Genomic DNA, 26,387 nt, shown 5'->3' on the forward strand with positions numbered 1-26,387 from the left:
TTTGATAGCATGAACTTTTACATGGTTTCTTAGCTATTTCTCTTTTCTCCTTTTCTAGTTTTTCTTAAATAAACAATATGAAAACAGAGCAAAAGCTGCAGCAGTAGTCTTTGTGTCATGTTATTTTCTACTTTAGTTCTTGTAATTCTTCTTCAAGTTTGTGTATTTGCCTTAGATATTGTGTTGCTGTCATTGTAGCTGTGAATCCCCATATTCGCAATTCACATTTATTACATTGACATGACAACATGAAATGTTTAACACACCTACACAACGTTACATACATACACACACACACACACACACTCACTCACATGTTTACATGTATTCATGTGTGGCAAACAGTTTTAGTACCAACAACAGCTACAATATGACATGATATGACAAAATAAATAGACAATTGAAAATGAAATAGAAAACAAAACACGAGAAGACTTTACAAGAAATTATTAAATGTGCGAGTCGGGTCTTAAAAGGTACTTAAAAAGACATTCTATCTATCTATCTATCTATCTATCTATCTATCTATCTATCTATCTATCTATCTATCTATCTATCTATCTATCTATCTATCTATCTATCTATCTATCTATCTATCTATCTATCTATCTATCTATCTATCTATCTATCTATCTATCTATCTATCTATCTATCTATCTATCTATCTATCTATCTATCTATCTATCTATCTATCTATCTATCTATCTATCTATCTATTATCTATCTATCTATCTATCTATCTATCTATCTATCTATCTATCTATCTATCTATCTATCTATCTATCTATCTATCTATCTATCTATCTATCTATCTATCTATCTATCTATCTATCTATCTATCTATCTATCTATCTATCTATCTATCTATCTATCTATCTATCTATCTATCTATCTATCTATCTATCTATCTATTATCTATCTATCTATTATCTATCTATCTATCTATCTATCTATCTATCTATCTATCTATCTATCTATCTATCTATCTATCTATCTATCTATCTATCTATCTATCTATCTATCTATCTATCTATCTATCTATCTATCTATCTATCTATCTATCTATCTATCTATCTATCTATCTATCTATCTATCTATCTATCTATCTATCTATCTATCTATCTATCTATCTATCTATCTATCTATCTATCTATCTATCTATCAATCTATCTATCTATCTATCTATCTATCTATCTATCTATCTATCTATCTATCTATCTATCTATCTATCTATCTATCTATCTATCTATCTATCTATCTATCGATCTATCTACTATCTATCTATCTACCTATCTATCTATCTATCTATCTATCTATCTATCTATCTATCTATCTATCTATCTATCTATCTATCTATCTATCTATCTATCTATCTATCTATCTATCTATCTATCTATCTATCTATCTATCTATCTATCTATCTATCTATCTATCTATCTATCTATCTATCTATCTATCTATCTATCTATCTATCTATCTATCTATCTATCTATCTATCTATCTATCTATCTATCTATCTATCTATCTATCTATCTATCTATCTATCTATCTATCTATCTATCTATCTATCTATCTATCTATCTATCTATCTATCTATCTATCTATCTATCTATCTATCTATCTATATATCTATCTATCTATCTATCTTCTATCTATCTATCTATCTATCTATCTATCTATCTATCTATCTATCTATCTATCTATCTATCTATCTATCTATCTATCTATCTATCTATCTATCTATCTATCTATCTATCTATCTATCTATCTATCTATCTATCTATCTATCTATCTATCTATCTATCTATCTATCTATCTATCTATCTATCTATCTATCTATCTATCTATCTATCTATCTATCTATCTATCTATCTATCTATCTACTATCTATCTATCTATCTATCTATCTATCTATCTATCTATCTATCTATCTATCTATCTATCTATCTATCTATCTATCTATCTATCTATCTATCTATCTATCTATCTATCTATCTATCTTCTATCTATCTATCTATCTATCTATCTATCTATCTATCTATCTATCTATCTATCTATCTATCTATCTATCTATCTATCTATTCTATCTATCTATCTATCTATCTATCTATCTATCTATCTATCTATCTATCTATCTATCTATCTATCTATCTATCTATCTATCTATCTATCTATCTATCTATCTATCTATCTATCTATCTATCTATCTATCTATCTATCTATCTATCTATCTATCTATCTATCTATCTATCTATCTATCTATCTATCTATCTATCTATCTATCTATCTATCATCTATCTATCTATCTATCTATCTATCTATCTATCTATCTATCTATCTATCTATCTATCTATCTATATCTATCTATCTATCTATCTATCTATCTATCTATCTATCTATCTATATATATCTATCTATCTATCTATCTATCTATCTATCTATCTATCTATCTATCTATCTCTATCTATCTATCTATCTATCTATCTATCTATCTATCTATCTATCTATCTATCTATCTATCTATCTATCTATCTATCTATCTATCTATCTATCTATCTATCTATCTATCTATCTATCTATCTATCTATCTATCTATCTATCTATCTATATCTATCTATCTATCTATCTATCTATCTATCTATCTATCTATCTATCTATCTATCTATCTATCTATCTATCATCTATCTATCTATCTATCTATCTATCTATCTATCTATCTATCTATCTATCTATCTATCTATCTATCTATCTATCTATCTATCTATCTATCTATCTATCTATCTATCTATCTGTTAAACGACTTTTCATACCATACCCCTCTCCATAACATGTTAATTTATATGGGAATGTGTTTATAAATGTGTGAAAAAAACGCAATAAGGAAATGGAAAGATAAATAGAGAGCATCCTATTTTGTTTTGCTTTAAATTTAAACTTCTTGTGTCTTTTTTCAATTTCCCCAAACTGAACCTTTGTCTATATGTAGGAATCTGTGTGCAAACCGCATTGTTGTAACTTCAGCACGCTCAAAAAAATGGAGGAGGTGCAAAATGGTGCTTGTGGTAAATGGAAACAGATATTCCTCTTGCTATTGTAAACAACAACAAATAAACATGTAATAAATAGAAAAATTTAGCATTATAAAGTGATTTGTTGTGTAAATGGTTGTTAGTGATTGTAACAAGGTTCTTTTGGTTATTTTTGACAGGGAGTGTCGTTGTTTTTGTTGCTAAAGAACTGTGGGAATTCTAAAGATGTTTTTGAGTTTTGTTTTTGAAATAATAAGGACACTAAATGTGGTGTCTTTTTTATTATTCATTAATAATGTGTTAGTTAGAGTGGTAATTGAAATTGTTTTAGCAATTTATGTTTGAATAATTTGTTGGTATATTGTCATAATTTCTTAAACAGATTTTAAAGGAATTTTAAAGAAATTAGATGGATGTTTTGGTTATAAAAACAAGATCATAAACATTTTAGTTCGAAAACTACTGTGGACTCTAGTTCAGTTTTAGTTCAGTTCTAGTTCGGTTCTAGTTCAGTTCTAGTTCTAGTTCAGTTCTAGTTCAGTTCTAGTTCAGTTCTAGTTCAGTTCTAGTTCAGTTCTAGTTCAGTTCTAGTTCAGTTCTAGTTCAGTTCTAGTTCAGTTCTAGTTCAGTTCTAGTTCAGTTCTAGTTCAGTTCTACTTCAGTTCTAGTTCAGTTAGTAGTTCTTAGTTCAGTTCTAGTTCAGTTCTAGTTCAGTTTCTAGTTCAGTTCTAGTTCAGTTCTAGTTCAGTTCTAGTTCAGTTCTAGTTCAGTTCTAGTTCAGTTTCTAGTTCATTCTAGTTCAGTTCTAGTTCAGTTCTAGTTCAGTTCTAGTTAGTTCTAGTTCAGTTCTAGTTCAGTTCTAGTTCAGTTCTAGTTCAGTTCTAGTTCAGTTCTAGTTACAGTTCTAGTTCAGTCCTAGTTCGTCTAGTTAAGTTCTATTTCAGTTCTAGTTCAGTTCTAGTTTCAGTTCTAGTTCAGTTCTAGTTCAGTTCTAGTTCAGTTCTAGTTCGTTCTAGTTCAGTTCTAGTTCAGTTCTAGTTCAGTTCTAGTTCAGTCTAGTTCAGTTCTAGTTCAGTTTCTAGTTCAGTTCTAGTTCAGTTCTATTTCAGTTCTAGTTCAGTTCTAGTTCAGTTCTAGTTCAGTTCTAGTTCATTCTAGTTCAGTTCTAGTTCAGTTCTAGTTCAGTTCTAGTTCAGTTCTAGTTTCAGTTCTAGTTCAGTTCTATTCAGTTCAGTTCTAGTTCAGTTCTAGTTCAGTTCTAGTTCAGTTCTAGTTCAGTTCTAGTTCAGTTCTAGTTCAGTTCTAGTTCAGTTCTATTTCAGTTCTATTTCAGTTCTAGTTCACTTCGAGTTCAAGTTAGGTTCTAGTTCAATGTAGTTTTGAGTTTCTACTGGGGCGTATGATAAATTTTTGTCAGATTCAATAATATTCATACGTCTTGAAGTTAATGTTCACAAACTTTTTAAATCTTATTCAAATAATTAAAGTTCTTTATAAATTAAATTGAACAATTTAATATTTAAATTGAATTCTATAAAGATATTTATGAAATCTCTATAAAACTATTTTCTAAGTCCTTCCTGCATTACACCACAACCATTTAATGTTTGAAAAACAAATAAATTATTAATTAAAGCAAAATGTAAATTACTTTGTTAATGATAAAGACACTTGTGTTTTTCATAATTTATGCATAAAATATCTCATTTAAAAGTTTGATTTAATTTACATCAAATTAATCACACAAAATCAACAATAATAAACAGAGAAAAGAGTAAAACACCTACAAATACACAATAAAAACAGAGACAAACACTTTAAAGCACACACATACAAACTGAGTCTTTGTTCAAATATTAATCTCTTAAATCGGCAACAAAAGTGTATGAGTGCGACACAAACTGCATTATTGCCAATTAAGTGTAAAATGTTTAAAAGAGACTATTTGTGTTTGACAAGGATTATAAATTGTTTTTATGTGTATGTAAGTGTTTGAGTCTGTAGGTATTTATAAATGTGTGTATGTCCGTCTGTGTAATGTGTTATTTTAATTTAATTTTACACTAATATTATAGTTTTTATTATAGAATTTATTAAAAACATTTTTTTGTTCTGTTTAATTACAGATTTAATTAATTTTAATTGTATTATAATTTTTCTATTATTTAACTCCTAATTTTATGTGTTTTTTTTATTTTTCAATTGAATTAAATTTACTAAAAAAAATATGTAGCAATAAATTTGTTTATATTAATACATAATTAAATTTTGTTAAACATTTACTTTTTGGTTTTAAATTGTTTATATGTATGTTCATTGTTGTTAGGCTTTTTTATATAAATTTTTAATTATATTTGTATTTATGATTATTTTTTCTAATTTGTATTTGTGTTTTTCTTAATTTGCAGGCACACCGTATTGGATGGCTCCCGAAGTAGCTGCTGTTGAACGAAAGGGTGGTTATAATCAATTATGTGATATTTGGGCTTGTGGTATAACAGCAATTGGTAAGTTTTAATAAGGAGCCCATAGTATAGACTTTAGTTCTAGTTAAGTTCTAGTTCAGTTCTAGATCAGTTCTAGTTCAGTTCTAGTTCAGTTCTAGCTCAGTTCTAGTTCAGTTCTAGTTCAGTTGTAGTTCAGTTCTAGTTCAGTTCTAGTTCAGTTCTAGTTCAGTTCTAGTTCAGTTATAGTTCAGTTATAGTTCAGTTATAGTTCAGTTATAGTTCAGTTATAGTTCAGTTATAGTTCAGTTCTAGTTCAGTTCTAGTTCAGTTCTAGTTCAGTTCCAGTTCAGTTCCAGTTCAGTTCTAGTTCAGTTCTAGTTCAGTTCTAGTTCAGTTCTAGTTCAGTTCTAGTTCAGTTCTAGTTCAGTTCTAGTTCAGTTCTAGTTCAGTTCTAGTTCAGTTCTAGTTCAGTTCTAGTTCAGTTCTAGTTCAGTTCTAGTTCAGTTCTAGTTCAGTTCTAGTTCAGTTCTAGTTCAGTTCTAGTTCAGTTCTAGTTTAGTTCTCGTTCAGTTTTGGTTCCGTTCAATTTTGTTCTATTTCAATTCCCTCGACTATAGACTAAACTATGGACTAGACTAGACTAGACTATAGACTAGACTATAGACTAGACTATAGACTAGACTATAGACTAGACTATAGACTAGACTATAGACTAGACTATAGACTAGACTATAGACTAGACTATAGACTAGACTATAGACTAGACTAGACTAGACTAGACTATAGACTAGACTATAGACTAGACTAGACTAGATAGACTAGACTATAGACTGACTATAGACTAGACTATAGACTAGACTATAGACTAGACAATAGACTAGACTATAGACTAGACTATAGACTAGACTATATACTAGATTATAGACTATACTATAAACTACACTATAGACTAGACTATAGACTAGACTATAGACTAAACTATAGACCAGACTATAGACTAGACTATAAACTAGACTATAGACTAGACTATAGACTAGACTATAGACTAGACTATAGACTAGACTATAGACTAGACTATAGACTAGACTATAGACGAGACTGTAGACTAGACTATAGACGAGACTATAGACTAGACTATAGACTAGACTATAGACGAGACTATAGACTAGACTATAGACTAGACTATAGACGAGACTATAGACTAGACTATAGACTAGACTATAGACTATACTATAGACTAGACTATAGACTAGACTATAGACTAGACTATAGACTAGACTAGAACTAGACTATAGACTTAGACTATAGACTAGACTATAGACTAGACTATAGACTAGACTATAGACTAGACTATAGACTAGACTATAGACTAGACTATAGACTAGAACTATAGACTAGACTATAGAACTATAGACTAGACTATAGACTAGACTATAGACTAGACTATAGACTAGACTATAGACTAGACTATAGACTAGACTATAGACTAGACTATAGACTAGACTATAGACTAGACTATAGACTAGACTATAGACTAGACTATAGACTAGACTATAGACTAGACTATAGACTAGACTATAGACTAGACTATAGACTAGACTATAGACTAGACTATAGACTAGACTATAGACTAGACTATAGACTAGACTATAGACGAGACTATAGACTAGACTATAGACTAGACTATAGACTAGACTATAGACTAGACTATAGACTAGACTATAGACTAGACTATAGACTAGACTATAGACGAGACTATAGACTAGACTATAGACTAGACTATAGACTAGACTATAGACTAGACTATAGACTAGACTATAGACTAGACTATAGACTAGACTATAGACTAGACTATAGACTAGACTATAGACTAGACTATAGACTAGACTATAGACAAGACTATAGACTAGACTATAGACTAGACTATAGACTAGACTATAGACTAGACTATCGACTAGACTATAGACTAGACTATAGACTAGACAATAGACTAGACTAGACTATAGACTAGACTAGACTATAGACTAGACTAGACTATAGACTAGACTATAGACTAGATTATAGACTAGACTATAGACTAGACTATAGACTAGACTATAGACTAGACTATAGACTAGACTATAGACTAGACTATAGACTAGACTGTAGACTAGACTATAGACTAGACTATAGACTAGACTATAGACTAGACTATAGACTAGACTATAGACTAGACTATAGACTAGACTATGGACTAGACTATAGACTAGACTATAGACTAGACTATAGACTAGACTATAGACTAGACTATAACTAGACTATAGACTAGACTATAGACTAGACTATAGACTAGACTATAGACTAGACTATAGACTAGACTATAGACTAGACTATAGACTAGACTATAGACTAGACTATAGACTAGACTATGGACTAGACTATAGACTAGACTATAGACTAGACTATAGACTAGACTATAGACTAGACTATAGACTAGACTATAGACTAGACTATAGACTAGACTATAGACTAGACTATAGACTAGACTATAGACTAGACTATAGACTAGACTATAGACTAGACTATAGACTAGACTATAGACTAGACTATAGACTAGACTATAGACTAGACTATAGACTAGACTATAGACTAGACCATAGACTAGACTATAGAGTAGACTATTGACTAGACTATAGACTAGACTATAGACTAGACTATAGACTAGACTATAGACTAGACTATAGACTAGACTATAGACTAGACTATAGACTAGAGTATAGACTAGACTATAGGCTAGACTATAGACTAGACTAGACTATAGACTAGACTATAGACTAGACTATAGACTAGACTATAGACTAGACTATAGACTAGACTATACTAGACTAGACTACTATAGACTAGACTATAGACTAGACTATAGACTAGACTATAGACTAGACTATAGACTAGACTATAGACTAGCTTAGACTACTATAGACTAGACTATAGACTAGACTAGACTATAGACTAGACCATAGACTAGACTATAGACTAGACTATAGACTAGACTATTGACTAGACTATTGACTAGACTATAGACTAGACTATAGACTAGACTATAGACTAGACTATAGACTAGACTATAGACTAGACTATAGACTAGACTATAGACTAGACTATAGACTAGACTATAGACTAGACTATAGACTAGACTATAGACAAGACTATAGACTAGACGACTATAGACAAGACTATAGACTAGGCTGCAGACTCAACTATACTAAACTATAAAGTAGGCTTTAGATTATAGAGTCAACTAATGACTAGGTTATCAACTATACTATGGACCAGACTATAGACTAAACTATAGAAAATACTACAGACTATATTATATAAGTTATAGTGTGGGCTATACCGTAGACTATACTGTAAATGAGGCTGGAGAGACATTTTATCTCTCTGCCAATGCAAATGTCTTCGAAGAGATGTTATAAATAGGAAATAACTGTAATCGGAAATTTCATTCACATGACGTGTAATAGTAAGACTTCATTAAATTTAATAGTTTCCTGACTTTGTATAAAAAGAAGAACTTGCCTCGAATACAAAATGACTCAACAATTTTATGACTTAATATTTTCCGTTTTGCTGGCACTTACTTAAGACAACAACTACCTTCCTATAACACTAGCTATAACGTATTACTAACACTTCTCGGCTACTACTACTTCCTTAGTGCCAAAATATTTCCAGACTATTTTATTGCTCATACATTAATAATCCCTATTATTTATGACAAAACTGTTTTCCACATAAAAATAACATTTTTGAAATTTTTATGAGTTTTTCCTTTTAATGTCACCACATACCAAAGAGAGAGACAATAATAAGTAATAAAAATAATAAATTATATGAAATTTATATTAAAAACTTCGAAACAAAACGAGTTTTTCAATTATTTTGTTTTATGATCCTTAAGTACAATTTATTGTGCTAGTAACATAAACATATTGATTTTTAAAAACTAAACATTAGTTTTAAAGAAAGGTTAAGACATTTCAGCAATTAATTTTATTTTTGTGAAAACTTTAAACACACATGTGTCCTTTTGGTTAATTTAATTTAATTTCCTTCGTTTTATAGAATTGGCTGAACTACAACCTCCTATGTTTGATTTACATCCCATGCGTGCTTTGTTCCTGATGTCAAAAAGTGGTTTCAAACCTCCAACTCTTAGTAATAAAGATAAATGGAGTCCTACATTTCATAATTTTGTAAAAACAGCTTTAACGAAAAATCCTAAAAAACGTCCCACAGCCGAAAGGCTGCTGCAGCATCCTTTCGTACAGGGTGAGATGTCGGTGCGTGTGGCCAAAGAATTGCTTAAGAAATACATGAATCCCAATCAACAATTCTATTATAATTGGGATGGTGATGAGGAGGTAAGTTGTGTGTGTGTAACTTTATTCTTAAATTAAATTTAATTTAAAGGTAATAAATTTTAAAACAAAATGGTTCGTTAAGGTTTTGAAGGCATTATATGTAATGATTAGTTGAATTACGGAGCGTATGACGAATATTTATTTGGTAATATTTAATAAATAATACTCATACGTCTCAAAATTTTTTTGTAGAAATAAACTTTTGACCGAAAATTTTAGAGTTCAGTTCTAGTTCAGTTCTAGTTCAGTTCTAGTTCAGTTCTAGTTCAGTTCTAGTTCAGTTCTAGTTCAGTTCTAGTTCAGTTCTAGTTCAGTTCTAGTTCAGTTCTAGTTCAGTTCTAATTCAGTTCTAGTTCAGTTCTAGTTCAGTTCTAGTTCAGTTCTAGTTCAGTTCTAGTTCAGTTCTAGTTCAGTTCTAGTTCAGTTCTAGTTCAGTTCTAATTCAGTTCTAGTTCAGTTCTAGTTCAGTTCTAGTTCAGTTCTAGTTCAGTTCTAGGTTAGTTCTAATTCAGTTCTAGTTCAGTTCTAGTTCAGTTCTAGTTCAGTTCTAGTTCAGTTCTAGTTCAGTTCTAGTTCAGTTCTAGTTCAGTTCTAGTTCAGTTCTAGTTCAGTTCTAGTTCAGTTCTAGTTCAGTTCTAGTTCAGTTCTAGTTCAGTTCTAGTTCAGTTCTAGTTCAGTTCTAGTTCAGTTCTAGTTCAGTTCTAGTTCAGTTCTAGTTCAGTTCTAGTTCAGTTCTAGTTCAGTTCTAGTTCAGTTCTAGTTCAGTTCTAGTTCAGTTCTAGTTCAGTTCTAGTTCAGTTCTAGTTCAGTTCTAGTTCAGTTCTAGTTCAATTCTAGTTCAGTTCTAGTTCAGTTCTAGTTCAGTTCTAGTTCAGTTCTAGTTCAGTTCTAGTTCAGTTCTAGTTCAGTTCTAGTTCAGTTCTAGTTTAGTTCTAGTTTAGTTCTACTTTAGTTCTAGTTTAGTTCTAGTTCAGTTCTAGTTCAGTTCTAGTTCAGTTCTAGTTCAGTTCTAGTTCAGTTCTAGTTCAGTTCTAGTTCAGTTCTAGTTCAGTTCTAGTTCAGTTCTAGTTCAGTTCTACTTCAGTTCTAGTTCAGTTCTAGTTCAGTTCTAGTTCAATTCTAGTTCAGTTCTAGTTCAGTTCTAGTTCAGTTCTAGTTCAGTTCTAGTTCAGTTCTAGTTCAGTTCTAGTTCAGTTCTAGTTTAGTTCTAGTTTAGTTCTACTTTAGTTCTAGTTTAGTTCTAGTTTATTTCTAGTTTAGTTCTAGTTCAGTTCAGTTCTAGTTCAGTTCTAGTTCAGTTCTAGTTTAGTTCTAGTTTAGTTCTACTTTAGTTCTAGTTTAGTTCTAGTTCAGTTCTAGTTCAGTTCTAGTTCAGTTCTAGTTCAGTTCTAGTTCAGTTCTAGTTCAGTTCTAGTTCAGTTCTAGTTCAGTTATAATCCAGTTCTAGTTCAGTTCAGTATAAAAAAAGTACAATTTTGATCCAAATATTTAAACTTTTTCTCATCCTTATCTGTCAACAGATCATCACAATTTTCTCTTCATAGTATTTCAATTAATAAAAGTATTTTCAGCATTTTGAATATATTTTCTCTTACATCTACATATAGTTAATTGTTTACCATTTATTATTATGTTCAAGTTACTGTCTAACAATTTAACTAATTAAAATATTTCCTAATTAATTGTTACATTTTTATCTTCCCCTCTTTAATAAATCCTCAATTTTTGTACCTGTTAAATGTTGCATCAAACACACACGTACACAAACACAACGGAACATTCGAATGGATTTTTCATGTCTTGATCCCTTCGTGTCTGTTCTATTTGTTTTAAATCCTGGCAACAAAATGTGTTACAAAAAAAAAAAACTAAAATTGATGTTCGTTTAGACGGTTGCCAGTGTACCACAACGTATTGCCAGTAAAATGACATCAAGGCCAAATGGTATTTCACCACAAAATCATACTTTAAAAACAGGTAAGTGTATGTTTAAAAGTTGAAATGTATGAATGAATGTATATGTGTAAATGGATAGATTGGTTGGGTTTTAATTGTGATGTGAGAAGAGTGTTTCTGAAGGGGATTAGTTTTTAAATTTTAAGCTAATCGGAGATTTTAGTTTACGAAATCTTTTTATTTCTTTCAATGATCTAAAAATCGATATTTACGGAGAAAAATATATAGAAATGTTAGTTGAAATTCAGCGCGTATGATTAATATTTATTTGGTAATAGTTAATAAACAATACTCATACGACCCAAAACTTTTTGACCGAAAAAATTATATAATATGAAAATATTCTGTAAAATCAAGTTCAGTTCTAGTTCAGTTTTAGTTCAGTTCTAGTTCGGTTCTGGTTGGGTTCTAGTTCGGTTCTAGTTCTAGTTCAGTTCTAGTTCAGTTCTAGTTCAGTTCTAGTTCAGTTCTAGTTCAGTTCTAGTTCAGTTCTAGTTCAGTTCTAGTTCAGTTCTAGTTCAGTTCTAGTTCAGTTCTAGTTCAGTTCTAGTTCAGTTCTAGTCAGTTCTAGTTCAGTTCTAGTTCAGTTCTAGTTCAGTTCTAGTTCAGTTCTAGTTCAGTTCTAGTTCAGTTCTAGTTCAGTTCTAGTTCAGTTCTAGTTCAGTTCTAGTTCAGTTCTAGTTCAGTTCTAGTTCAGTTCTAGTTCAGTTCTAGTTCAGTTCTAGTTCAGTTCTAGTTCAGTTCTAGTTCAGTTCTAGTTCAGTTCTAGTTCAGTTCTAGTTCAGTTCTAGTTCAGTTCTAGTTCAGTTCTAGTTCAGTTCTAGTTCAGTTCTAGTTCAGTTCTAGTTCAGTTCTAGTTCAGTTCTAGTTCAGTTCTAGTTCAGTTCTAGTTCAGTTCTAGTTCTAGTTCAGTTCTAGTTCAGTTCTAGTTCAGTTCTAGTTCAGTTCTAGTTCAGTTCTAGTTCAGTTCTAGTTCAGTTCTAGTTCAGTTCTAGTTCAGTTCTAGTTCAGTTCTAGTTCAGTTCTAGTTCAGTTCTAGTTCAGTTCTAGTTCAGTTCTAGTTCAGTTCTAGTTCAGTTCTAGTTCAGTTCTAGTTCAGTTCTAGTTCAGTTCTAGTTCTGTTCTAGTTCTGTTCTAGTTCTGATCTAGTTCTGTTCTAGTTCTGTTACAGTTCTGTTCTAGTTCTGTTCTAGTTCTGCTCTAGTTCTGTTCTAGTTCTGTTCTAGTTCTGTTCTAGTTCTGTTCTAGTTCTGTTCTAGTTCTGTTCTAGTTCTGTTCTAGTTCTGTTCTAGTTCTGTGCTAGTTCTGTTCTAGTTCTGTTCTAGTTCTGTTCTAGTTCTGTTCTAGTTCTGTTCTAGTTCTGTTCTAGTTCTGTTCTAGTTCTGTTCTAGTTCTGTTCTAGTTCTGTTCTAGTTCTGTTCTAGTTCTGTTCTAGTTCTGTTCTAGTTCTGTTCTAGTTCTGTTCTAGTTCTGTTCTAGTTCTGTTCTAGTTCTGTTCTAGTTCTGTTCTAGTTCTGTTCTAGTTCTGTTCTAGTTCTGTTCTAGTTCTGTTTCTAGTTCTGTTCTAGTTCTGTTCTAGTTCTGTTCTAGTTCTGTTCTAGTTCTGTTCTAGTTCTGTTCTAGTTCTGTTCTAGTTCTGTTCTAGTTCTGTTCTAGTTCTGTTCTAGTTCTGTTCTAGTTCTGTTCTAGTTCTGTTCTAGTTCTGTTCTAGTTCTGTTCTAGTTCTGTTCTAGTTCTGTTCTAGTTCTGTTCTAGTTCTGTTCTAGTTCTGTTCTAGTTCTGTTCTAGTTCTGTTCTAGTTCTGTTCTAGTTCTGTTCTAGTTCTGTTCTAGTTCTGTTCTAGTTCTGTTCTAGTTCTGTTCTAGTTCTGTTCTAGTTCTGTTCTAGTTCTGTTCTAGTTCTGTTCTAGTTCTGTTCTAGTTCTGTTCTAGTTCTGTTCTAGTTCTGTTCTAGTTCTGTTCTAGTTCTGTTCTAGTTCTGTTCTGTTCTGTTCTAGTTCTGTTCTAGTTCTGTTCTAGTTCTGTTCTAGTTCTGTTCTAGTTCTGTTCTAGTTCTGTTCTAGTTCTGTTCTAGTTCTGTTCTAGTTCTGTTCTAGTTCTGTTCTAGTTCTGTTCTAGTTCTGTTCTAGTTCTGTTCTAGTTCTGTTCTAGTTCTGTTCTAGTTCAGTTCTAGTTCAGTTCTAGTTCAGTTCTAGTTCAGTTCTAGTTCAGTTCTAGTTCAGTTCTAGTTCAGTTCTAGTTCAGTTCTAGTTCAGTTCTAGTTCAGTTCTAGTTCTGTTCTAGTTCTGTTCTAGTTCTGATCTAGTTCTGTTCTAGTTCTGTTACAGTTCTGTTCTAGTTCTGTTCTAGTTCTGCTCTAGTTCTGTTCTAGTTCTGTTCTAGTTCTGTTCTAGTTCTGTTCTAGTTCTGTTCTAGTTCTGTTCTAGTTCTGTTCTAGTTCTGTTCTAGTTCTGTTCTAGTTCTGTTCTAGTTCTGTTCTAGTTCTGTTCTAGTTCTGTTCTAGTTCTGTTCTAGTTCTGTTCTAGTTCTGTTCTAGTTCTGTTCTAGTTCTGTTCTAGTTCTGTTCTAGTTCTGTTCTAGTTCTGTTCTAGTTCTGTTCTAGTTCTGTTCTAGTTCTGTTCTAGTTCTGTTCTAGTTCTGTTCTAGTTCTGTTCTACTTCTGTTCTATTCTGTTCTAGTTCTGTTCTAGTTCTGTTCTAGTTCTGTTCTAGTTCTGTTCTAGTTCTGTTCTAGTTCTGTTCTAGTTCTGTTTTAGTTCTGTTCTAGTTCTGTTCTAGTTCTGTTCTGTTCTAGTTCTGTTCTAGTTCTGTTCTAGTTCTGTTCTAGTTCTGTTCTAGTTCTGTTCTAGTTCTGTTCTAGTTCTGTTCTAGTTCTGTTCTAGTTCTGTTCTAGTTCTGTTCTAGTTCTGTTCTAGTTCTGTTCTAGTTCTGTTCTAGTTCTGTTCTAGTTCTGTTCTAGTTCTGTTCTAGTTCTGTTCTAGTTCTGTTCTAGTTCTGTTCTAGTTAGTTCTGTTCTAGTTCTGTTCTAGTTCTGTTCTAGTTCTGTTCTAGTTCTGTTCTAGTTCTGTTCTAGTTCTGTTCTGGTTCTGTTCTAGTTCTGTTCTAGCTCAGTTCTAATTCAGTTCCAGTTCAGTTCTAGTTCAGTTCTAGTTCAAGTTCAAGTTCTAGTTCAGTTCAAGTTCAGTTCAAGTTCAGTTCTAGTTCAGTTCTAGTTTTATACTAGAACCTTAATCTCATGTTAATCTCAAGTCGAAATGCTAGAACTTTAGCTACATTAGCTTTTTCAGCGCTTTTAAAATATTTCAACTAAGTATGTTAATAATGACACTTTGTATCGACAGCATTTTAATTTTAACTACTTTTTTTCGTAAATGTTGTCATCCATGTTGCTGCTCGCTGTTGTTTACTACGGGATAAACAGTCACAACCCGGTAGTTTTATCACTAAGAATCTATATAAATAAACTTTTGGGTACTACTGCGTTCTTCGAACGAAGACGACTGTCATACCGTTCTGCTGGAATATCTTAACAATGACTCGGTTGTAGTGTCTATATATGTGTATATCCTTGCAAACATCTGTGTATGTATTGTTTTTCCAGACTATATGTAACTCTAATGGATTTTTCTCATATATTGTCAATAAAAGAAACAAAACAATAACGAGACCAAGTTTTATTTTGTATAACAAAATAACTTTTTATCGAGTTTAACTATTAATGGTAGAACATTTTAATGTTACTTTCACTAAAAATCTTTATTGTGCATCCCATATGTATGAATGTAACTACATATGTGTGTGTGTGTGTGCATTGCCAATTTACATTGTATAACAAACATGTTGTGATTGAAATTAATTGCTATTGTTGTAGTTTTATAGGAAAATTTTATCAAAAAAAAAGAACATGTTAATTTTAATTATATTGTTAGTGTGATGAAAATTTTACAATGTATTTTTTTCTGCTTTCCTTTCTTTTATAGGCATGACATCATCTAGTTCACAGTGGAATAATGAACGTTCTTCTAGTCCTGAAACTTTACCAAGTGACATGTATGTATTACAATTTGTTCTAAAAGAAAACAATTTTAACTTGCAGTAGAGTATTATATATGTATATTATTACTTGGTTTTACTTTTCCAACTATTACTGGGTTTTATGTAATTTCTATACATTTACATATTTACATATTTAGTCCTACTTTTTATCCTTTTTTCAAACTCTATTTTATTTAAAAAAAATACTATAAACTATATGTTGTAAGACAAAAACAACAATTTACATTGAAAACACTTTTTTTATATACTTAAGCATTTGTGCAACCAACAACCTGCTTTTTTCTTCGTTGAAGTACTACATGCAACATGATGCATTCAGACGCGCGCTTGTTGTACTTGTTCATGTTGTAATTGTGCTTGAACAGTTTAACAAAGCAAAGCAAAAACTTATACATAAAAGCTTTTAATCATTCTAATTTTAATTCTTTTGGCTGACAGTGTGTATTACTTGTTTCTTAAATTTTTTTCTTCATTTATATTGCTTTTAAACCCATTATATGCATTTTATTACAATTTATTACATTTTCTCATATTAAATGTTTTTTTGAACGCATTTGCATTTGAACATAATTATCAATTATAAAATGTTTTATAGGGATCAGGTAATTATTGGGGCTTTATTTGTTTTTACATTTTTATTGGTTTTATGGGGTTTTAAAAGTATTAAGAACTTAGAAGGACTGTATACAAAAAGCTGTGTTTAAGAATAAATCTCTATCTACTTTATCTATATTCCCGACTATGGCCTCGTCTATAGTCCAGGATATAGCATTGTCTATAGTCCAAACTATAGCCTTGTCTATAGTCCAGACTATAGCCTTGTCTATAGTCCAGACTATAGCCTTGTCTATAGTCCAGACTACAGCCTTGTCTATAGTCCAGACTATAGCCTTGTCTATAGTCCAGACTATAGCCTTGTCTATAGTCCAGACTATAGCCTTGTCTATAGTCCAGACTATAGCCTTGTCTATAGTCCAGACTATAGCCTTGTCTATAGTCCAGACTATAGCCTTGTCTATAGTCCAGACTATAGCCTTGTCTATAGTCCAGACTAGCCTTGTCTATAGTCCAGACTATAGCCTTGTCTATAGTCCAGACTATAGCCTTGTCTATAGTCCAGACTATAGCCTTGTCTATATCCCAGACTATAGCCTAGTCTATAGTACAGACTATAGCCTTGTCTATAGTCCAGACTATAGCCTTGTCTATAGTCCAGACTATAGCCTTGTCTATAGTCCAGACTATAGTCTTGTCTATAGTCCAGACTATAGCCTTGTCTATAGTCCAAACTATAGCCTTGTCTATAGTCCAGACTATAGCCTTGTCTATAGGCCAGGCTATAGCTTGGTCTATAGTCCACACTATAGCTTGGTTTATAGTCCAGAATATAGCTTAGTCTATATTCTAAACTATAATTTAGTCTATAGTCCAGTCTATAGCTTAGTCTATTGTCAAGAATATAGCTTAGTCTATAGTCCAGACTATAGCTTAGTCTATACTCTAGACTATAGCTTAGTCTATAGTCCAGACTATAGCTTAGGCTATAGTCCAGGCTATAGCTTAGTCTATAGTCCAGCCTATAGCTTAGTCTATAGTCCAGACTATAGCTCAGTCTATAGTCCAGACTATAGCTTAGTCTATAGTCCTGACTATAGCTTGGTCTATAGTCCAGACTATAGCAGACCAGACTATAGCTTGGTCTATACTCCAGACTATAGATTGGTCTATAGTCCAGACCATAGCTTGGTCTATAGTCCAGACTATAGCTTAGTCTATAGTCCAGACTACAGCTTAGTCTATTGTCAAGAATATAGCATAGTCTATAGTCCAGACTATAGCTTAGTCTATAGTCTAGACTATAGCTTAGTGTATAGTCCAGACTATGGCTTAGTCTATAATCCAGACTATAGCTTAGTCTATAGTCTAGACTATAGCTTAGTGTATATTCCAGACTATAGCTTAGTCTACAGTCCGGACTGTAGCTTAGTCTATAGTCCAGACTATAGCTTAGTCTATAGTCCAGACTATAGCATAGTCTATAGTCCAGACTATAGCTTAGTCTATAGTCCAGACTATAGCTTAGTCTATAGTCCAGACTATAGTCCAGACTATTGCTTAATCTATAGTCCAGACTATAGCTTAGTCTATAGTCCAGACTATAGCTTAGTCTATAGTCCAGACTATAGCTTAGTCTATAGTCCAGACTATAGCTTAGTCTATAGTCCAGACAATAGCTTAGTCTATAGTCCAGACTATAGCTTAGTCTATAGTCCAGACAATAGCTTAGTCTATAGTCCAGACTATAGCTTAGTCTATAGTCCAGACTATAGCTTAGTCTATAGTCCAGACTATAGCTTAGTCTATAGTCCAGACTATAGCTTAGTCAATTGTCTAGACTACAGCTTAGTCTATAGTCCAGGCTTTAGCTTAGTCAATAGTCTAGACTACAGCTTAGTCTATAGTCCAGGCTATAGCATAGTCTATAGTCCAGACTATAGCTTAGTTCAGACTATAGCGTAGTCTATAGTCCAGACAATAGCTTAGTCTATAGTCCAGACTATAGCTTAGTCTATAGTCCAGGCTATAGCTTAGTCTATAATCCAGACTATAGCTTAGTCTAATGTCCAGACTTTAGTTTAGTCTATAGTCTAGACTATAGCTTAGCCTATGGTCCAGACTATAGCTTAGTCTATAGTCCAGACTACAGCTTAGTCTATAGGCAAGACTATAGCTTAGTCTATAGGCCAGACTATAGCTTAGTCTGTAGTCCAGACTATAGCTTAGTCTATAGACCAGTTTATAGCATTTTCTTTAGTCCAGTCTACAGCTTTGTCTATAGTCTAGTCAATTGCTTTGTATATAGTCCAGATTATAACTTAGTATAGTCCAGACTATAGCTTAGTCTATAGTCCAGACTATAGCTTAGTCTATAGTCCAGACTATAGCTTAGTCTATAGTCCAGACTATAGCTTAGTCTATAGTCCAGACTATAGCTTAGTCTATAGTCCAGATTATAACTTAGTCTTTAGTCCAGATTATAACTTAGTCTATAGTTCAGACTATTGCTTAGTCTATAGTCCTGACAGTTTATAGTTAAGACTATAGTCCATTCGAAAGCTTGGTTAATAGTGCAGACTATAGGGTGCAAATTTGCTCATTTATTGTCTATATAAATTTTCTTTAAATCTAAGTTTTTCCACAAGTTTAGTGGTTTTCATTTCTTTATCTGCCATTTTTTTTTTGCTCTCTTTTAACTTTCGCTCTTAATCAAGCCATTACTTTTCATTGCATATTTTTGCGGATAATTGCCACTACAAGTTTTTTTTTTTCTCAACTAACTTTTTATATAAAACTTAATTTAAGGCAATTATTATCTTCTGTTTTTTGCATTTAAATATTACCATTTCTCCTTCTACGAAATAACTATGATTTTTATTATTTTTGATTTTTTGTTTTTTATACTATTTTGTATTTTTTTTTTTTTCTTTTTCATTTCTTATATACTTTTAGTCCTTTATTAAAACATCAACAACAATTACAACAAAGAAAACAAAAACTTACTGGAACTTTAATTATGAACATGTCCTTAAGGTCAGAACACAGGCAACTTTGTTCTGTACGCTTCGGTTCGGTTCAGTTTTACTAACTGTTTCTGTTTTATTTTATTTGAATTATTCTTTTTCTTGCGTTACTTGTTATTTTAATTTAATTTTTTTTATATAATTTTCTTTAGAGCTTTTGTTAACAAATTACTTTTTTTTAAGAAAATTATCTTTTTCTTAACTTTTATGCTGGAATTTAGTGGCTTGAGTTGCGTTTTGTTCTTTTGAAGTTTTCTGGCTTTTTTTTGGTGAATGCAAGTTTAGAATGAAAGGAGAAGCCTCCATTTTATTTTGCTTTGTTTTATGGTTTTAGGCATTTAAATTTAAGTTGTTTTTTTTTTAGCTTTTGAAATCTAATAATTAAATATTTTATGAAATTAATTAAAAGTGTAATCGGATATAGTCTACACCAAGTCAATAATATAACGGGTGGGGATCCATACCACTTGGTTCCGTACATAGTTACAAGAAACCTTCAGTAAATTTATTTTAATTTTTCTCCCCTCTGCAATTTCTTAATAATTAAAAAAATTCTAATTTATGGAGAAAACTTTTTTGCTCAACGAAAATAAGAAAATAAGACAATTATGAAAATAGAAATTCTCCTTAACATGTTTGTTGGCCATGTTAGTGGTTGCTGCAACATTCCTGTTGCACATTTTGCATACCAACCCAGCCAGTCATGCACAAATAAACAATGTAGATACAATAAACTTCTTTGTTTTTTTTTTTTTTTTTTTTGCCTCATTTTCCGGTTTCATGCAACTTTTGCAATGTGCGTAAATTGTGTGTGCTGCGCCACCGTAAAAAAAAAAACAACCACTAACACAAACTAAAACTAAACAAAGGAATATGGCGTCACTTGGAGACATGACTAAGTCAAAATTCAGTGATAGTTAACTTGTCATAACTTCTGTGTATCCTGGCCACAGGATTTGTTATTTAGTTTTGTTGTGTATTTTTTTCTCATTCTTGTTTGCTTGTTCCGTTTAGCTTCAAGTTAAATTTTTGGTTGACTGCTTTGGTTTTTATGGCAGAGGGTTTTAATGGCCTTCATTTTGGTTTTTCAAATGTAAAACTAAATAAAGTTTAGGGAGTTAGAAAGTACACTGGAAGAAAGTTTAAAGGATGTGAAACAACGTCTAGAAACCAGACTATAGATTTATTTTTAATCCAGACTATAGATCAGTCCAAACTATAAATCAGTCTATATTCCCGACTATAAATCCGTCTATAGTCTAGACTATAGATCAGTCTATAGTCCAGACTATAGATAAGTCTAAAGTCCAAACTATAGATCAGTCGATAGTCCAGACAATTGATCAGTCTTTAGTCCAGGCTATAGATCAGTCTATAGTCCAGGCTATCGATTAGTCGATAGTCCATACTATAGATCAGTCTATAGTCCAGGCTATAGATCAGTCTATAGTCCAGACTATAGATCAGTATATAGTCCAGACTATAGATCTGTCTATAGTCCAGACTATAGATCAGTCTATAGTCCAGACTATAGATCAGTATATAGTCCAGACTATAGATCAGCCTATAGTCCAGACTATAGATAAGTCTAAAGTCCAAACTATAGATCAGTCGATAGTCCAGACAATTGATCAGTCTATAGTCCAGGCTATAGATCAGTCTATAGTCCAGGCTATAGATCAGTCTATAGTCCAGACTATAGATCAGTATATAGTCCAGACTATAGATATGTCTATAGTCCAGACTATAGATCAGTCTATAGTCCAGACTATAGATAAGTCTAAAGTCCAGACTATAGATTAGTCTATAGTCCATACTATAGATAAGTCTATAGTCCAGACTATAAATCAGACTATAGTCCAGACTATAGATCAGTCTTTAGTCCAGACTATAGATCAGTCTATAGTCCAGACTATAGATAAGTCTAAAGTCCAGACTACAGATTAGTCTATTGTCCATACTATAGATCAGTCTATAGTCCAGAATATAAATCAGACTATAGTCCAGACTATAGATCAGTCTATAGTCCAGACTATCGATTAGTCGATAGTCCATACTATAGATCAGTCTATAGTCCAGGCTATAGATCAGTCTATAGTCCAGACTATAGATCAGTATATGGTCCAGACTATAGATCTGTCTATAGTCCAGACTATAGATCAGTCTATAGTCCAGACTATAGATAAGTCTAAAGTCCAGACTATAGATTAGTCTATAGACTACAGATCAGTCTATAGTCCAGATATAGATATAGTCTGTAGTCCAGACTATAGATTAGTTTATAGCCCAGACTATAGTTAAGTCTACAGTCCAGACTATAGTTAAGTCTATAGTCCAGACTATAGATTACTCTATAATCCAGACAATAGATCAGTCTATAGTCCATATTAGAGATCAGTCTATAGTCCAGACTACAGATAAGTCTATAGAACAGTCTATAGTCCAGACTATAGATCAGCTTATATACTATAGGCTAGTCTATAGTCTGGAATATAGACTGATCTATAGTCTGGACTATAGACTGATCTATAGTTTGGACTATAGATAAGTCTATAATCCAGACTATAGATAAGTCTATAATCCAGACTATAGATTAGTCTATAGTCCAGACTATAGATTAGTCTATAGTCCAGACTAAAGATTAGTCTTTAGTCCAGACTATAGATTAGTCTATAGTCCAGACTATAGATTAGTCTATAGTCCAGACTATAGATTAGTCTATAGTCCAGACTATAGATTAGTCTATAGTCCAGACTATAGATTAGTCTATAGTCCAGACTATAGATTAGTCTATAGTCCAGACTATAGATAAATCTATGGTCCAGACTATAGATAAATCTATGGTCCAGACTATAGATTAGTCTATAGTCCAGTCTATAGTTCAGTCTATAGTCCAAATCAGTCTATAATCGAGACTGTAGTTCAATATATATTCCAGACTATAGATTAGTCTGTAGTCCAGAATATAGTTAAGTCTATAGTCCAGACTATAGTTAAGTCTATAGTCCAGACTATAGATTAGTCTATAGTCCATACTATAGATAAGTCTATAGTCCAGACTATAGATTAGTCTATAGTCTATAGTCCAGACTATATATTACTATATATTATTAGATTACTCTATAATCCAGACAATAGATCAGTCTATAGTCCATATTAGAGATCAGTCTATAGTCCAGACTACAGATAAGTCTATAGAACAGTCTATAGTCCAGACTATAGATCAGCTTATGGTCCACACGATAGATCGGTCTATAGTCCAGATTATAGATCAGTCTATAGTCCAGCCTGTAGATCAGTCAATAGTCCAGACTATAGATCAGTCTTTAGTCCAGACTGTAGATCAATCTACAGTCCAGACTATAGAAAAGTCTATAGTCCAGACTATAGAAAAGTCTATAGTCCAGACTATAGATTAGTCTATAGTCCAGACTATAGATTAGTCTATAGTCCAGACTATAGATTAGTCTATAGTCCATACTATAGATAAGTCTATAGTCCAGACTATAGATAAATCTATGGTCCATACTATAGATTAGTCTATAGTCCATTTATTTATGTCCACTATAGACTAAAGCTTAGTCTATAGTCCAGACTATAGATAAATCTATAGTCCAGACTATAGATAAATTTATTGTCCATACTATAGATTAGTCTATAGTCCATTTATTTATGTCCACTATAGACTAAAGCTTAGTCTATAGTCCAGACTATATATTAGTCTATAGTCCAGCCTGTAGATCAGTCAATAGTCCAGACTATAGATCAGTCTTTAGTCCAGACTGTAGATCAATCTACAGTCCAGACTATAGAAAAGTCTATAGTCCAGACTATAGAAAAGTCTATAGTCCAGACTATAGATTAGTCTATAGTCCAGACTATAGATTAGTCTATAGTCCAGATTATATATTAGTCTATAGTCCATACTATAGATCAGTCTATAGTTCAGACTATAAATCAGACTATAGATCAGTCTATAGTCCATTTATTTATGTCCACTATAGACTAAAGCTTAGTCTATAGTCCAGACTATAGATAAATCTATAGTCCAGACTATAGATAAATCTATGGTCCATACTATAGATTAGTCTATAGTCCAGACTGTAGATCAGTCTATAGTCCAGACTGTAGATCAGTCTATAGTCCAGACTGTAGATCAGTCTATAGTCCAGACTATAGATTAGTCTACAGTCCGGACTTTAGATTAGTTTATATTTCAAACTATAGATTAGTCTATAGTACAGACTATATATATGTCTATAGTTCATGCTATAGAGAAGTCTATAGTCCAGGCTATAAATTAGTATATAGTCCAGACCGTATATCAGCGAATAGTCCACACTATAGTCCAGGCTATAGATTAGTCTATGGTCCAGACTGTAGATTAGACTATAGTTCAGACTGTAAATCAGCCTATAGTCCAGACTATAGATCAGCCTATGGCCCAGAATATAGAGCAACCTATAGTCTACACTGTAGATCAATGTATAGTCCCGACTGTAGATCAATCTAAAGTGCAGACTATAGATTAGTCTGTAGCCCAGATTACATAGTAGTCTGTAGTTCAGACTATAGATTGGCCTATAGTACAAACTATAGATTATCCTATAGTCCACGTGCACACTATAGATTAGTCTATTAGTATTAGTCTATCTATAATACAATTTTTTGTCACCATAATTTTTAAAACATTATTATTTCAATAGTTTAAATTTTGCTTGCCTCAACTAAACGCCCCTTTGGCTTCTTTTATGTTTTAATCTTTAAATTGAATCCTTTTTGTTCTAACGCAAAAACATAATCATAAATCAATTTATGATTATTTTTTAGCTGTCGACTCTAGTCGAGACATCTTTGTCTTTTGTTTCCACAATTCCTTGTGCTTAAAATTTGACGAAGGCACACAATCTCAATGTCAGCAAATGTGTCACTTATGTCAGATGAAACTGAGTAGCAGCAGCAGAAAGACAAAAAAAATACTTGAAATTTCTATAAAACAGTAGCAAAGGCAAAAATTAAATAAACCAAGGAATGAAAAGAAAAACTTTGCAGACGGCTTAGAAGAAAATATTTAACATGAAGGCGTCAAATGATAACTTTATTCAGAATATGGAAAATTTTTTTTATTTGCTGTTTACATTTTCTGACGTCTTTAAGTTAAGAAACTACAAGTAGAAAAATATTATTGAGATTTTGTTATTTTCTTTTCTGTTTTGCCAGTAAATGACAAATATGAAGGAAAAGTAACTATTTCTTATGGCAAAATGCCAAAGAATTTTTGCTGCTGCTGTTTTTGTTCCTTTCAACTTAAGAGTCCCTGTCATATAAAACTAAAACTGAAAAAATAAGAAATAGTGAATTACTGCTCTCAAGTCTGTTTTTTTCTCCTTGCTCAAGTGTCATTATGTTCAACGTGCGACATTAAGAAAAACTGCATTTTATGAAGGGGTCTTTTTTTTGTGAAAAAATTGATTTTTTTTAACATTCTCCTACTTTTACTCTAAGGGGTGCTAAATAGTAATTTTTTAGTATATGAACATTTTTCTTTTTTCTTATAATATCTTTTGACCTTTAAGCGGAGAATGTTAGAGTGAAATATTATTAAATGTAGGAGTATTAACATGACTGTGATTTTATAACATTGATTTATGACTTAAGTTCTTTTATATGCATTGATTTTCTTTTCATAAAGTTCTAAAATTTTAATGTTGCGTTAGATTTAACAACATTGCAGGATGTTTTTATATCCTAAATTATGGTAGTGGGAACGTAGTGATTTGGTAACATCTAAAAATTATATTTTTACACCAAGAATTAGTTTATAATATAGATCAGACTGTTATAAGATCAGTCTATAGTCCAGCCCACAGATTGGTCTATAGTCCAGACTATAGGTTACTCTATAGTCCAGACTATAGATCAGTCTAAAGTCCAGACTATAGATCAGTCTATAGCCCAGACTATAGATCAGTCTATAGTCCAGACTATAGATCAGTCTATAGTCCAGACTATAAATCAGTATATAGTCCAGACTATAAGTCAGTCTATAGTTCAGACTATAAATCAGTCTATAGTCCAGACTATAGATCAGTCTATAGTCCAGACTATAGATCAGTCTATAGTCCAGACTATAGATCAGTCTATAGTCCAGTCCATAGTACAGACTATAGATCAGTCTGTAGTACAGACTATAGATCAGTCTATAGTCCAGACTATAGATCAGTCTATATTCCAGACTATAGATCAGTCTATAGTCCAGTCCATAGTTCAGACTATAGATCATTCTATAGTCCTCCAGACTACAGATCAGTCTATAGTCTAGACTATAGATCAGTCTATAGTCTTTACTATAGATCAGTCTATAATCCAAACTATTGATCAGTCTATAGTCCAGACTATAGATCAGTTCATAGTCCAGACTATATATCAGTTTATAGTCCAGCCTATAGATCAGTCTATAGTCCAAACTACAGATCAGTCTATAGTCCAGACTATAGATCAGCCTATAGTCCAGACTATTGGTCAGTCTATAGTCCAGACTATTGATCAGTCTATAGTCCAGACTATAGATCAGTCTATAGTCCAGACTATAGATCAGTCTATAGTCCAGACTATTGATCAGTCTATAGTCCAGACTATAGATCAGTCTATAGTCCAGACTTTAGATCAGTCTATAGTCCAGTCTATAGATCAGTCTATAGTCCAGACTATTGATCAGTCTATAGTCCAGACTATAGATCAGTCTATAGTCCAGACTTTAGATCAGTCTATAGTCCAGTCTATAGATCAGTCTATAGTCCAGACTATAAATCAGTCTATAGTCCAGACCATAGTTCAGACTATAGATCAATCTATAGTCCTCCAGACTACAGATCAGTCTATAGTCTAGACTATAGATCAGTCTATAGTCTTTACTA

The 26,387-nt window shown here is 32.1% G+C and overlaps 1 protein-coding gene across 1 annotated transcript in view; it reads left to right on the top strand.

Annotated features, from left to right (window-relative positions):
* The window catches only part of LOC119602896 (mitogen-activated protein kinase kinase kinase kinase 5), a gene marked incomplete at its 5' end in the record, with an annotated part of 81,362 nt that overhangs the window by 30,300 nt on the left and 24,675 nt on the right, over positions 1-26,387 (top strand). Inside the window, 4 exons of the mRNA XM_037954695.1 lie at positions 5,438-5,536; positions 9,581-9,879; positions 11,769-11,856; positions 15,814-15,883. Coding sequence (XP_037810623.1) covers positions 5,438-5,536; positions 9,581-9,879; positions 11,769-11,856; positions 15,814-15,883 — 556 coding nt within the window. The remainder of the gene's footprint in view (positions 1-5,437; positions 5,537-9,580; positions 9,880-11,768; positions 11,857-15,813; positions 15,884-26,387) is intronic.

Source organism: Lucilia sericata, unplaced genomic scaffold (genome assembly GCF_015586225.1).
Source record: "Lucilia sericata isolate MDLA Ls3-8-SP2 unplaced genomic scaffold, ASM1558622v1 Contig000262F_arrow, whole genome shotgun sequence".
NCBI classification, from domain to species: Eukaryota; Metazoa; Arthropoda; class Insecta; order Diptera; family Calliphoridae; genus Lucilia; species Lucilia sericata.